This window comes from Prionailurus viverrinus, chromosome A1 (assembly GCF_022837055.1).
Source record: "Prionailurus viverrinus isolate Anna chromosome A1, UM_Priviv_1.0, whole genome shotgun sequence".
Taxonomy (NCBI): Eukaryota; Metazoa; Chordata; class Mammalia; order Carnivora; family Felidae; genus Prionailurus; species Prionailurus viverrinus.
Window position 1 is genome coordinate 27,784,165 of NC_062561.1, and position 15,362 is coordinate 27,799,526.

Here is a 15,362-nt window from a genome sequence, read left to right on the forward strand (position 1 = left end):
AGCCTTTTACCTACAATTCTGCACTGTGGGAGCAGACCTCCACTGCGGTTTCCCCCCATAATCCTATTGATGAATTAGGTAATACTTCGATTCCTCCTCCAACACCACCCCCCCCCCCCCGCTTTCATAATACCCACAAACTTGCAAAATGAAAACCTTCTGGTTCCGTGTTAAAGAACCTCCCTACCTCCCGGATTACTCTGACTCTGCCTTTGTTCTACTTCTGTTTGAAATAATATTACACAGTGGCATCTAGTTTGAAAATACTTTCACTTAATACACAGAACCTCCTGGGGTATCATCACGTCAGAAAGGGCAGAAGCCAGCCCGAGATCTGAGTGGCACCTGATGACTCTCCTTGTTTTTTTCTGCTAAACCAAAAGTCATAGAGCTGATCATTATTTGGAGCACCGGGAGTCACTGGGTTTTATGCCGGCCCTGAGAAGCCTTGTTAGTTAATTTTCATGCTGTAAACCGAAGCGGGAACCAACGAGTAGAAAATAAGTAGATGCAGAGATGCATACTTATACATATTTTTAAGGAATCGCGTGTCACTATTTCTAGCAAGCGTGTAATAGCAAGGGCTAACAGTTTAAGACAGATTGCAGGGTAAAGCCACACTGAGGAACCACTTTCAATATTGTCTTTATAAATTAGGAAAAATGTCCATTTCTGACATCTCAAGGAACACTGGTATTTCCCAGAAATATGGTTCCTATGTTTTGCATTTCATAGTGGATGAATTAGTGTGGGCAGTTAGAGCCTATTGTTAAAATCTAGTAGGATCCCGTTAATCCCCTAACGTTGGGATGTCTGTCTTTGAAATATAGAGGTAGTACTAAGAAGGTAAGCTGTTAGCTTCTCTATGCCTCACTTCCCTTATCTGCAAAATGGGTACAGTAATAATACAACGGACCGGAAGGCTTAGAGGATACAGTATGTGCAAAGCCCTTAGTACAACGCCTAGTACGTAGTAATCACCGACTAGGGGTTCCCTAACCTAATTCATTGTAAAGGAAAAGAAGTGCTTTAACACTATCTCGTTTGACTCTGTTGTATCAAGCTGTTTTGTGGAAGGCCAAGAATTATTCTTGTGTTACATATGAATTGGTTCCATTTTTTCATTTTTACTAAACCTACACGAACGAGGTTGCTGGCGAGAAACAAACACACATGACGTGTGTGTGTGTGTGTGTGTGTTGTAATTTTGCCCCACCAGATTTGTGGGCTTCCCGCTCAGCTGGGTCTCTAACAATACCTACTCTGCATTCCTGGCCCACCCCTAAGTACCAAGATCTTCCTCTCCTCATGTTCTTCTTACTGTCTTCTTTCATTTTCAGCTCACGATCTCCTCTCTCACTTGCTAGGCAAAAAAGTCCATCAGGCATAAGCACCTTTATCTCTCTGTTTCCTTTACTCTTCCTTCGCTGTTTTTACTCCTATCCCATCTCAGGAGAAATAAGAAAGGGTTTTCTTCATTGCTACGATAGATGCTTCCACCTGTGTTTGTTTTCTCCTCTTTCATCTCCTCAGGAACCTTGCTGCCCCATCGGTTAAGCCTCCTTTTGTCCTGTTTTGTCTCTGTCCCACCCCCACTCCCTCAGTCTCTTGGTGTAAAATCCTGCTCAAATCTCTTCTTTTAAAAACAAAGGATCTCTCCCTGTTCTGGTTTCCTTTCAACTCCTCTGTGCCACGCATCGTGGTTCAGCTGCTTGAAGGCCTTTCTACCACATTTGGTTCCCAAGTGCCAGTCTGTGGACTGACTTCTAGCAATCACCTGAACCAACGAATCTCTTGTTTAAAAAAAAAAAATGTCCCTTAGGTGATGCTGAGCGCAGCTGGCCTAGGAACCTGCTGTCTTTGTGTTCTCCCCTCTAACTGTTCCTTGGTGGACTGAGTTTGACTTCTGTCTCTAGTACTCCACGGTACTGATCTAGCTAAGAACACCAGAGGTGCTCTTAATTGAAAAAACCACCACCACCACCAACGATGGAGACTCTTTAATTCCTACCTTACTTAAACTCTTCGTAATATCATAACTGTTAAGTACTCTGTCCTTCGAATTCCACCCCTCTGGATTTCCAGATCCGTTTCCCTCATGTTTTTCTGCTACTGATGTTCTATCCAGGTGCCACCTGTGGGGTCGCCTCTCATCCCTGTGCCTGTGCCACCATAGTCTTAGGTGAAAGTCTTCACTTTTCCACATTTAAGGATTAGTTATTGCTTGTGCTGGCGATTTTTGGAATCCGTATCTCTAGCCCATATTCCTGAGTCCCAGAACCATGTATTATATCGTATGCTCGATAGTTGTTTCCAGATGTTCCCCAAGTAGAGCTCAAATCCAGTAAGTTCAAAATGAAACTTCTGTTCATTCTGATGCTCTTAATGGCCACCCTGTACCATTCCCCCTTGCCTCACCCATTCTCTATGGATGTAGTCCTCCTCCTCCTCTTATTTTCCCCCCGTCCTATTATATCTGGCCCCTGAATGTTTCTGGAATTTGCCTGTCCTTCTCTGTCCCTGTTGCCGTAATTTGGGACTCCTAATTTATGGGCCGATTACTGTGAGAACCGCTCCATTGGTTTTTATGTTTGTGGTGCTTTCTGCATCTCACTGTCTACACTGCTTCCAGAGTGAGCTGCTTACTGTCCTGCTTAAAATAACATAATGCCTCATCATTGCCTTTACTGAAGCCCAAACTCCTTCACTTGGCATATAAATTCTTTTGTAACTACCCCTTCCCTTTTCCTCAACCTTCTCATCCACCGTGTCACTACGAACACCTTTTAATTTATCCATGAGCTGCTCCAGGCTTCCTTAAATTGGCTAATTCTCTCATGCCTTTGTGTATTGAAAAAATTGTAAGTTATGGGAATATCCCTTCCCTCTCCAGGGCCACCACTAGCCGATCATTGCCTTTGTGCAAATTACAAGCAGATTCTTCATCCAGGTGGTCAGTTCTGCGGGTGCTCAGGTTGGTGATTGATAGTACTTTTGTGGAACATAGAAAAAGATACTTGTGCTGCGCTGAAGCACCCTGTGCTGGGATCTAGGGTTTGGTGAGCTGAATGCCAGCCCTCCTTTAGCCTCCCCAATCCCTTTGCCGGCCCCATGGGTAGTGAGCAACCTGTACAATGGAGTTAAGTTAAGCCCTGTTCCCATCACCTCTTCCTCTTCCTGGAAAACTTGCTTAGATTTGTCTAGAATTTCTACCTCTCGTTAGACCATGGTTCGTATCCTTAATTTGGTCATTAACCCCTTGGTGAATCTGAACAAAGCTATGGATGAGCCCACTCTCTGTAGAAATGAGCATACTCTTAACAGAGTTCGTCATGAACCCAGGGGTTAGAAACTACATTCTGAATGTCACTCAACTTGGCTCCTGTGCCCAGGGTGGGGTCTGCCACTTAGTAGACGCTGAATGAATGTTCATGGGACTGTTGAAAGAGTACCTACTTCCGTGCTTTTTCTCTGTTCATATTATTTGCAAACCTCTAACCCCCCAATGTATTTTACAGACTGTCATCATTGGTTCCTTGTCTGTGTTCCCAGCTAGCCTCTGAAATTTTCCAGAGGAGGCACTACTCTGCTCATATGTATTCTCAGCATCTAACATAGGACCAAGCATATAATAGGCATTTGATAAATGTTTGAGCAAATGAGATTTGGTAATATTAAATGATTTGTTTAAGGTCACTCGGTGAGGATGGGTCTAGAGCTGGTTACAGAATTTTTTCTTTTAGACCCCATGCTTCTAGACATTTTATACTTGTGTATATATGTATAAGTATGGTTGGATGACTTCTTAACTCTGTGCAAAATGAAAAGACCTAAACAGTATGACTAAACTTAAGGATTTGGATTATTATACTAAAACAGCCCCTACGTTGTTAGGTATTGACTATAATTTTTTTTTGCAGATACTCTGGTATTTTGCAGTACTTCTCCAGCAACCTCTGAGAGATAAACAGACCTTTGTTGGACAGAATTTAGCTACTGAATAACTCATGAGTTAAAAGTTATCAGTTATTCATGAGTTGAATTCAATGCTAATCTATTAGTGACAAGATTAAAACTGGGTTTCCATTTTGTGACCTTGCTAAAGGAGCCCCGGTCTCCAGATCTTTGTGTGGTTTTCTTGCCATTTTTGAAGTAGCATTTCTAACAGTAGGCTAATGAATACCTACTGCGTGCTTACCGTCTTTTACCGCCCCCCACTTTTCTCCAGAGATGTAGGGGCTCCTCACAGTCCACCCTTTGGGTCTCATGAGTCAGGATTTTTTTCTAGGTTGAGATCCTGTTGATTTATTTTCACAATTCTCTATTTGTTTGCTTCCTAGAACTTGTTTAATTAATAATCCAATTGCTTTGTATTCTAATGGGTTCCTTTGGCAGTAAATTTCCTTTATGTTTTTTTTTTTTCCTGAAACTGAAATCCTCTGTTTCACCTTTCAAAATGGGACCAGTAAATGGTTCTGTGTGAATGAAGACTTTCATGGAAATGAACAATATGAACTGTTTTCCCCCCTCTTTGAAAGATGGGAGCCAAACTAATGTCAGGGTTTAGAAATGATGAGTTCCATTATTCCCTTTTCACAGGTCTTCCTGCCAGGAAAATCCAATTCCTTTTATTAAAGCAAACCCAGCTGCTTGCTGTCTCCCTTGGATTCATTTAAAACTTCAAGTCTCTCCTGTGTTGTAGAATTTGTTTCAACTCCCCATTAAGCTTGTTTTCTAAGAACTTTACTTGTTTTTCATAGGCAAGTTTTAAAAAACAAAAACACAACAGTTTATGTCATAGTGAACAAAAAGCTCCAGGATTATTTAAATTGGATTAAAATATGCCAGAGCCTTGGTGACTGTAATCTCAAATATGAAGTCCTTTGTTTCTAGATTCTCCAAACAACTAATTAAAAAAAAGAACTCTTTTCCATTCCATTTTTTATGACATTTGCTGTTCAGTCTCTCAACAGCTTTAAGTATATGATTCTGAGTCAGAAGGGACTTGAGTTGGCTTACTGAAAATCTTTTTCCAAATGCTTTAGTGGGATGTGGGTTTATATGTATAAATTTTTTATGAACTACTTAACCATTGCTTATAATTTTCACTTAACATACTTGGTGTGGAAATTTCATGTTTCCCTTAAAACATCTTGAAAACACTTCTTAAAATATAAATGTTGCTATCATTTGAAGTAAAGAATAAAAATGTGAATACTGATTCTGCGATTATACCAATCAAGTTGGGAGAGGGGAACCATGGAAGGAACTTGGGACTCCTCGCTTTCAGTAAATAGTGACCGTGGGTTGAAAGAGCACATCTGGGAGCAAACCATAAGAGACTCTTAAAAACTGAGAATAAACTGAGGGTTGATGGGGGAAGAGGAGTGGGAGGGAGGGGAAAGTGGGTGATAGGTGTGGAGGAGGGCACCTGTGGGGATGAGCACTGGGTGCTGTATAGAAACCAATTTGACAATAAATTTCATATTAAAAAAAAAGAAAAAGAAAAAGAAAAAGAAAAAGAAAGGGCACATCTTGGAAGCCCTGGTAGGTACCAAATTGAATAACTGAGGCCACTTGAACCTAAGGATTTGGGACCTTGGATAACTTTAATACCACGATTCTGCCTCAAGTTTCCCTAATAGATTGCATTTTGAAACTTGCAATTTCAGAGCAATAAACTAGAGGAGAAAAAAAGACTTCAAGAAAACCTCAGAAGAGAAGCATTTAGAGAGCACCAGCAGTAGTAAGTTTGTATCTTCAGAACTTTGTACCTTTAAGACATTGTTTACTCTGCTTTTGAATTCTAGGTAACTTTCCAAGACCTCTGCTTTGGATTATGGGCTGTTATATTAATTATGTCATTGAACTCTGTCATTATGTAAGGTTTGAGGTTGGATACCTCTGTACTCACCAGAGTATTCTTCATCGATTTGAAATAATACTGCTAAATTTGAGAAATCCTTGATTCTAAATAACTTGGAGGGCTGATTCTTTGGCAATCCAAGGTACTTCTGATTATGTTGACTTTCAAAACACTGATATAAGGAAGATAATATTTGAAAAGAAGCACTCTCAACAATAGCCAAATTGTGGGAAAAGCCTAAATGTCCATCAACTGATGAATGGATAAAGAAATTGTGGTTTATATACACAATGGAGTACTACGTGGCAATGAGAAAGAATGAAATATGGCCCTTTGTAGCAACGTGGTTGGAACTGGAGAGTGTGATGCTAAGTGAAATAAGCCATACAGAGAAAGACCAATACCATATGTTTTCACTCTTATGTGGATCCTGAGAAACTTAACAGAAACCCATGGGGGAGGGGAAGGGAAAAAAAAAAAAAGAGGTTAGAGTGGGAGAGAGCCAAAGCATAAGAGACTCTTAAAAACTGAGAACAGGGGCGCCTGGGTGGCGCAGTCGGTTAAGCGTCCGACTTCAGCCAGGTCACGATCTCGCGGTCCGTGAGTTCGAGCCCCGCGTCGGGCTCTGGGCTGATGGCTCAGAGCCTGGAGCCTGTTTCTGATTCTGTGTCTCCCTCTCTCTCTGCCCCTCCCCCGTTCATGCTTTGTCTCTCTCTGTCCCAAAAATAAATAAACGTTGAAAAAAAAAATTAAAAAAAAAAACTGAGAACAAACTGAGGGTTGATGGGGGGTGGGAGGGAGGGGAGGGTGGGTGATGGGTATTGAGGAAGGCACCTTTTGGGATGAGCACTGGGTGTTGTATGGAAACCAATTTGACAATAAATTTCATATATTAAAAATAAATAAATAATAAATAAAATTTAAAAAATAGGGATGCCAGTATCTCTCCCATAAGCCATTTGTAAGGATGAAATAAAATAGTTTACATAAATGGCTTAAAAGTGCCTGAATTCTATGGAGACAGAAATGAAACTTACAGGAGTCCTTGTTGAATGGATCAGATAACTTATATTTTGTAGAGACTGGATAGTGATTCTGGTCCCACCCAGAATTAGCAATTGGCTTCCACTTTCAGATGGATTATCATCTGACTTCCTCCTGTTCTCTCTTCCCATTATTGTACCTCATTTTCAGAATTTCAGATCATTCTAATGTGGAGGTGAGCATATGTGACGCCCTAATGCGTGTTGCTCTTCTAAGTACAGGGTCCTCTGTTTTTCTCCTTCCGCCGCAATTATCCTGCCTCTATCCTAAGCAGCTCCTCCTTGCTTTGAGTCTCAGAGAGAGGAGTGGGAAGAAGTTTCTCAGTGCTTTACTTCTTGGCAAATTAGGTTACTTGGCCTCTGCTACCCGGGCCACAAAATGGGAGATGGGGTGGGTTGGGTACAAGTGCCAATGAGTAACATCATCTTTTTAAAGTTAAAATAGGCATTGCCCTCATTTGAGTCATTGATTCCATAGCGTGTCTTTCCCCGCTGTTCTTCTAAGATAGGCATGGGGGTGAGGGAGCTGGTGGGAAGCTAAACACCAGGAAAGATGAACTGTCTTAGAGCTGGCAGGAGGGAGGCAATAGATTAAGGGTATATTATTGCCTTTCCCTTCATTGCTTAGAGGATGGATGAGTGTATTTCTAAGCCAACCAGAGGAGTTGAAGGAAATAAGGGTACAGTTGTAGCCTAGAGACACAATAAGAACAAATGTATTTATCCCCATGTCATTCTAGTTTTAGGCTGGAGAAGGGAAGGCCTGCTTGCCAACGAGGGGTCTTAAGTACAGGACAAGGAAGTTGAACAAACCCATTCTCTGGAGAGTTTTAAACATGGTAAAGTGGAGAATAAGAGGTTCTCAGAGTCTGAAAGGACATGGGACGTTGTGATACTCAGTCACCTTTCTTTCATAGTCCAGCTTGTTTTATTTTTTATTTTTGAGAGACAGAGAGGTGGAAAGAGGGAGAGGGGAAGGGGGAGAGAGAGAGAGAACCCCCCTCCCCCCCCACCTCATGTGTGCACAGGGGAGGGGCAGAGAGAGGGAGACAAAGGATCCAAAGCAGGTTCTGCTCTGGCAGCAGAGATACCCGTGCGGGGCTCAAACTCACGAACTGTGAGATCATGACCCGAGCTGAAGTCAGACGCTTAACTGATTGAGCCACCCAGACGCCCTGTCTTCCAGCTTCTTGAGGTGTGTTTTACTAAACACTGGAGATCAATCACCCTTTTTCTCTGAAGAAAAAAGTTTTACCCTTAGCCGCCTCCTATACCATCAGTGGAGCTGAATTCAATTACACGCACATTTCACTCTTGCTCGCTCTTCTGCTTATCATGAAAGTCCCAGTTAACCAGGAAAAAGGAGTTGAGTAAAAATGAGAAGTATCTCAAATTGATTTTTAAAGCGTATTGAGAAACATAAAAAATATATGTGAGGGTTTTTTTTTGAAGAGTATTTTGTTTTGAACTACTTTTGAAATTAAAAGACTAATAGCTCATGAAATGAATGATCATTATATAGCTAGAAATATGAAAGGGACTCCTTGGAAAACATGGACCCTCTGTATAACAAGCCTTTATCATACCTTCTTATAATCGATTTTTTATGGTACAAAAATTGCCTAGGAGAACTGTTAGGATTGTTTTTTAAATTTTTTTTTACATTTATTATTTATTTTTGAGAAACAGAGTGAGACAGAGCGTGAGTGGGGGAGGGGCAGAAAGAGGGAGACACAGAATCTGAAGCAGGCTCCAGGCTCTGAGCTGTCAGCACAGAGCCTGAGGTGGGGCTCAAACCCACGAACTGTGAGATCATGACTTGAGCCAAAGTTGAACGCTCAGCCATCTGAGCCACCCAGGCGCCCCAAACTGTTAGAATTTTAATAGCACAAAGATTTCACCAGACCAACCAGGCTACTCTCTGTTCCCCAATGCGCCCTTCCCCCACCAAAAAATTTACATTATCCTGAAGCTGTCAAACCAAGGAACACAAAATAGAACACAGCTAAAATTCTTTGAAACCCATCAATACCTCATGTCCTTGCTAGTTTCAGCATGCTGTGATATGTGGTTCAAATAGCAGACCAGGAATGGTGGTATGTGTGTGTGTATGTATGTGTGTGTGTGTGTGTGTGTGTGTGTGTTGTAGAGGAGTGCATCCATGGACTTGAGCAGACTATAAATCTAAGCTGCTGGAGAAAAAGCTCACGATAGTATCCTGGGGCACCACCAGGAGAATCTTAATGTGCTCTTTCTTAACACCTTATTCCTGACTTCGTTCATTTGCTTCTGATTATTTTTAGTGTTGTCAATTATTTAGCTAACAGGCAGAAAACTAGGCTTTTATTGACATCCAAAGGGACTCTCCTGAGTGTAATAATGAAGGCAGTTTATTGAATGCCTGTGAGGTTGCTTTCTAATTGTACGCATTAATCTGCCCATGCAAGCTGGCTGGAAATACACAAGCAGATTGCGTGTGCAGATGGAGCACACAGGATGGCTTTTGTGAAAAGACCTCTGGAATGTACTTCTGCAGTACTGTCTTTTCCTTAAAAATCGAAGGACTGTGACTATTTCAATTGGCAGCTGAGAGCACACCAGATTAATGGTGCATTAAGTCTGCTACTCTGGCTGGGGACAGATTCATTTCACAATTTAGAATTAGTTCTAGGATTCTTGAGCATGAAAAGCAAAGGGCAAAAATAGGCATCTAACCTTGGTGTAGTTTCCCCCATTATTTTTACTCTCTGTAACTACCTATAAAAAGTCAAATGTGGTACTTTTCAGGAAGGCCTTTTCTATTAATCATTATTACTGGTGGATTTGAGGGTTTGAGGTGATAGTTAATAAACTTTTGATTGTGCTTTTTAAAAAAATATCAAAGGGAGGACGTTGGGATATAGGTGATTTAAAAACACAGAGTAAATACATCTTCACTTTTAAAAATTTGAATGGTAGCTGATTTGGGGGGTTCTAGTCGTTTTTCTAATTATGTTTTTTACATAGATATAGAGACAAGTTTGAATTTTGAGCCTATTTAACCAGTGGCGGGGGCTCACATAGGGTGGGAGCAATGGGATACATTTTGTGTGTGGGTCTTAGGAAAAAACAAGGTTCTCTTAAGGATATGCTGGAGAGCTAACAATTGGGTATCTTCCAAACATTTGAAATGTTAATTCATATCTAATAACCATTTAATGTAATAGATTATACATTTGCACAGTTTTTTTTTTAAATACAAAATGCTTGGCTCTTTGAAATAAGCAAAATAATAATAAAAGCTGCTGTATTGCTGAGAGCCTCTGGAGTATCAAGAGTATTAGGTATATTATATGCATTTTTTATTTTTTATTTATTTAAAAAAATTTTTTTAACGTTTATTTATTTTTGAGACAGAGAGAGACAGAGCATGAATGGGGGAGGGGCAGAGAGAGAGGGAGACACAGAATCTGAAACAGGCTCCAGGCTCTGAGCTGTCAGCACAGAGCCCGACGCGGGGCTCGAACTCACGGATCGCGAGATCGTGACCTGAGCCGAAGTCGGACGCTTAACCGACTGAGCCACCCAGGCGCCCCTATTATATGCATTTTTAAATCTAACTTTCAGATCAGCCCTATGAGGGGTATATCCTCCTCATTTTACAGATGGAGGGTTGAGTAAATTACCTGAAGTCCCTAAGACCATAAGTGATGCAGCCAAATCTTGGTCTTGAGATTTGGGGGTCCAGGGGGGCTGGGGAAAATAGGTCATTGAGAGGTATGATCTAGTTGGAAGGTCAGGAATATCTGGCTAGGGTGGGGGGTGATAAGCCCTGGAGTTAAGGGGGGGGGGGTAAAGTTCAGTTCAGAGAGCAAGATTTGGCCAGTGTTGACTTCTGTTTCCTTCTACCAAGATGTACATTTTGCCTAGGGTAGGTGAAAGAAAAACTGAGGAAATAAGTTGACTTTCTCTGATTTTCATCGTAGATGAATGCTATCCTTTTCCAGTCCCAACACTGGGTTACTACCACACTTAAACTTACTGTAGGGTATGTGGGTTTTTGTGATGTTTCCAGGCAGTGCTCTGCTCCTACGTACTGTTTCCAATATTTCTAGGGGATGGGGCGGGACGGGGGGGGGGGGGGGAGGATGCTTAGTTCTTTAAAAAACTAGTTGAAAAGCTCTTGGAACCAAGCTCTTTCCAAAACAGGACCTTCCTATTCCTCAACTGCCAAGCACTACCTTGAGCTCAGCCTGTCGATTGAAATGTTGGGAAGTTTACTTCATTTCCACCATCGGAACCATGCATCTCTTTTATTTCCATTTGAATAATAGTGTGATTAGGTCCTAAGAGGCACATCTTCATCTGTTTTAGTTTTCTAAGAATGGAGGATCTAGGCAGGTCTGCTGAATATGCACACTTAGGCCCCAAGTTTGCCTTCTAATGTGCTCACAAAACTTCTAATGCCCTTCATGGGAGCTTGCAAAAGACACTTAAGGGCTAAATCGATCCCTTATCCATATGGTAGGCTTAAATCCAACTTCACATTTTATAATCCAAGTAAGGTGAATTGAAAGTCATCCTATTCATAACTTTCTATCTTATGCTAATGAAGTGAACTTATAGATACAAAAATCCCCTATCTATTTTGTTCAGAATAAGACTGAATATTTTATGGGAAATCTGATCTGAGAGAATCCTTGCCTACTGAATGTTAAATCATGCTGACGGTTGAGACCGTATCAGTATTTCTATCACTGTCCGTTCTTCCTGTGGATGTCCCAGCACACATTAACTTTTTCATTCCCACTGCCACCACCTTCCGATAGGTATTCCTCACATTCCACTTGCCTTTATGGCTTCTGTCTCCTTATCATCCTCTGGCATACTCGAATGGCTTCATTGCTGTCTTCACCAACTGTCTTTTTCTGTCAGTTATCTTACATGTTTTGTTGGATTTCATTTTCTAAAGCACGGCTTTCATCATGTCACTACCCTATTCTAAAAGGGTATTATTTCCCATTGCTTATAAAATGAATTCTAAACTTCTTAGCTGCATCTTGCGGGAACTGTGGGCCACCTTGGTAAGAAGATGTCAGAACATGCTAAGATTTGGGCCTGTGTCAGGTGACTGCAGGAGACTTTGCGGAAACGGGGCTTCATTCTGGGTTGAACGTTATCAGGAGGCAGGGATATTTAAAAGGAGGGAGGACCTGAGTGGTTAATTGCAATTGTAATGTAATTGATAAAGAAGCACTGTCACACAAATCAGGTAGGAATTTGGGGGTGTTTGGTCACTTTGGTGGTTTAGACAGGTTCGTGTATCTTTTTTTGCTCAGACATGTTAATGAGGGGGTCTTATTTTTGTCAATATCCATCACAGCCCCAGGGTGACTCTTTTGATGTTGATACTGTGTGAATTGCTTTCACCAGGAGAACACCAAGGCCTTGCTCTGAGTGCTAGACTAGCTCCTGGATGTCAGGGACAGCTTCTAGCTTTCGCAATATGTAATTAATAATTAGTAAAAGGTGAGAGTTGACTAATGTCTTTTTTATAAACTAGTTTCCCTTAGTTATCTCATCACTGTGACCTGGTATACCTGGGGGGATATGTGTGCACCTCCCCTCCACCCTTCAGAAAAGCTGGCTGCAGAGCCAACTTTATCACTTCTGTGTGAGTTCTAAGATCCTTACTGAAAAAAAAAAAAATTAACACCAAATGAACTCCAACCAAACAAAGAATGAATCCAAGAAAAGGGAAGGGAGTAGGTATTAGAACAGTTGTGAACAAAGAATATAGTGACATGTATAGTCAGGTAGGTGATAGACTTTTCTCTTTTCTAAAAATTAAGAATAAGCATGATCAAATTAATATAGAGGATTTTAGTGCTAGAAGAGGCACAAGGAAGAGGAGATAGGAAGTAACGTTGAGTGTTTTTTTCTTTGTACGAGTGAAGGCTTGTGAATTCCGCATATTGATAGAAGACTAATTTGTGTTTTATGTGTTTCATTATATGGGATATAGGAAATATAACATAAAAAGAGGTGAAAAAATACAGTGAAATACAATGAATACAACGAAAATTTGATCATTGTAACATAAGGCAGAAAAGAGGAAGAACTATGAACAAGTCAGCAATCACAGAAAAGGTATACACGCCAAATCTCCTTATTAAAAGAAACACTCTCGGGTGGCATAAAAAGATGAAATTCTAGCTATCTGCTACTATAAGAGATGCCATAAAACAAAAGAGATGAAAATAAAGGAATGGAAAGTATAACCATAAATGCTAACAATAGAAGGTAGATTAATTAATATCACTGTTAATAGGAGACAAAATTAAATTCAAGGTGAAAAGCATTCAACAGGATGAAGAGTATTTTATAGAGATAAAATATGTCAGCCAAAAGATAATGTGAATAATGGGTCTTTATCAATTTGAAACCTATAAAACAAACTGCTAAAGTCTGTAATATAGATAATGAATTTGTCACCTTCTCTCTTTTTTTTTTAAGTTTATTTTTGAGAGTGAGCAAACATAAGCGGGGGAGGGGCAGAGAGAGAGGAGACAGAGAATCCCAAGCAGGCTCTGTGCTGAGCCCACAGAGCCCGATGCAGGGCCTGAACTCATGAACCGCAAAATCATGACCTGAGCCGAAATCAAGAGTTGGACGCTTAACTGACTGAGCCACCGAAGCGCCTCAAATTTTCCTTTTTATTTAACTAATTCTCCATTGAAATTAGCAGATCATGTGAACCAAAAAATGATATAAGGAATAGAAGATTTGAATAATAATCAGTATGATTATATAGACAGTTATAAAGTGTTGTACCTAGTTTATGAAAATACAAAATCTACAAATATTGACGTAACTACGATTGGCCTTCACTAAGGTTTCAGAGTTTCTCAGAAAGTCCCCCCAGTACTCCCAAATCCTAGAGAACCACCATTCCTAAGGAAAATGTAATAAAATCATAAATTAAGCAATAAGAAATGTTAATGTCAGGGGCGTCTGGCTGGCTCAGCTGGAGGAACATGTGACTCTTGATCTTGGGGTCAGGAGTTTGAGACCCATATTGGGTGTAGGGATTACTCAAATCAGCAAAAAAAAGAAATTTCATGTCTGTTCACATAAATGTTTTTCTAATCACTTTTCTGAATGACTGTTAGGGTACAAATTGAAACCCAAACTGAAATCACAAATTACTTGGGGATAAAAGAATACAAGTTTTATTTATTTATTTATTTATTTATTTATTTAATTTTTTTTTCAACGTTTTTTATTTATTTTTGGGACAGAGAGAAACAGAGCATGAACGGGGGAGGGGCAGAGAGAGAGAGAGGGAGACACAGATTCGGAAGCAGGCTCCAGGCTCCGAGCCATCAGCCCAGAGCCTGACGCGGGGCCCGAACTCACGGACCGCGAGATCGTGACCTGGCTGAAGTCGGACGCTTAACCGACTGCGCCACCCAGGCGCCCCAAGAATACAAGTTTTAAAGTATCCCATATTATATAAATCTATAGAATGTGGCTATAAAATTATTTAGAAAATAGTTTTAAAAGCATTTAGTAAAAACAGAAACAAACTAAACGTCGTATTAAGATAGTGTAGAACAATAAAATAAGTACAAATAGGTAGAAGGAAGGATAATACAGGAAAAAAAGTTTTAAAATGTTTATTTATTTATTTTGAGAGAGAGCACACGTGCAAGTAGGGAAGGGGCAGAAAGAGAGGGAAAGAGAATCCCAAGCAGGTTCCGTGCTGTCAGCACAGAACCCTACGCAGGGCTCAGTCTCAGGAACCATGAGATCATGACCCAAGCTGAAATCAAGAGTCTGATGCTTAACTGACTGAGCCACTGAGGCACCCCCACCCCCCAAATTTGTTTTAATGATGTAGAAAACGAATTTATCATCTGTAAATTAACCCCAAAACTAGTTTTTTGCTTTTTTAAAAAAATTCTTATAAAATTTCAGGCCGATTTTGAACTTGTCTGATTTAAAAATAAAAAAAGAAGAGCCCCAAGGATAAGAAAGGAAGTACAACCAGAATTCTGGAAGAGCAAAATACTCCTAATTATCCTACTTCTAATTGTTAATTTTTTGTCACCCAGATTTCCTCATTTATTTCCTGGGGAAAATATACATGACTAGACTTGAAGCCTGAATAGAGTAATAACTAGAAGAGAAAATACATTTTAGTTTTTACCTAAAAAAAAAAAAGCCCAATTGGGTTTTTGTTTTGTTCTGTTTTTGTTTTTTCAGTGAGTTCTACTAAACCTTCAAGGAAGGTGTTAGATTTCATTTGAAATCCTAAGAAAGAAGCCAGCTTTTCCAGTGAAGTCTGGAACAGGGTGATGAGAATGCTTGTTATTACTGCCCTGTAACTAGAGACTGTTTCTATTTTTAACAAAGAAATAATCTAAATTGTAAAGAAAGAGATCAGTGTCTCTGATTATCCGTCTAAACCA

The 15,362-nt window shown here is 40.3% G+C and overlaps 1 protein-coding gene across 2 annotated transcripts in view; it reads left to right on the forward strand.

Annotated features, from left to right (window-relative positions):
- The window catches only part of EPSTI1 (epithelial stromal interaction 1), a 98,837-nt gene that overhangs the window by 27,285 nt on the left and 56,190 nt on the right, over positions 1-15,362 (forward strand). For both annotated transcript variants that reach the window (XM_047872327.1, XM_047872336.1), the window contains exon 6: positions 5,673-5,746. In XM_047872327.1, coding sequence (XP_047728283.1) covers positions 5,673-5,746 — 74 coding nt within the window. The remainder of the gene's footprint in view (positions 1-5,672; positions 5,747-15,362) is intronic.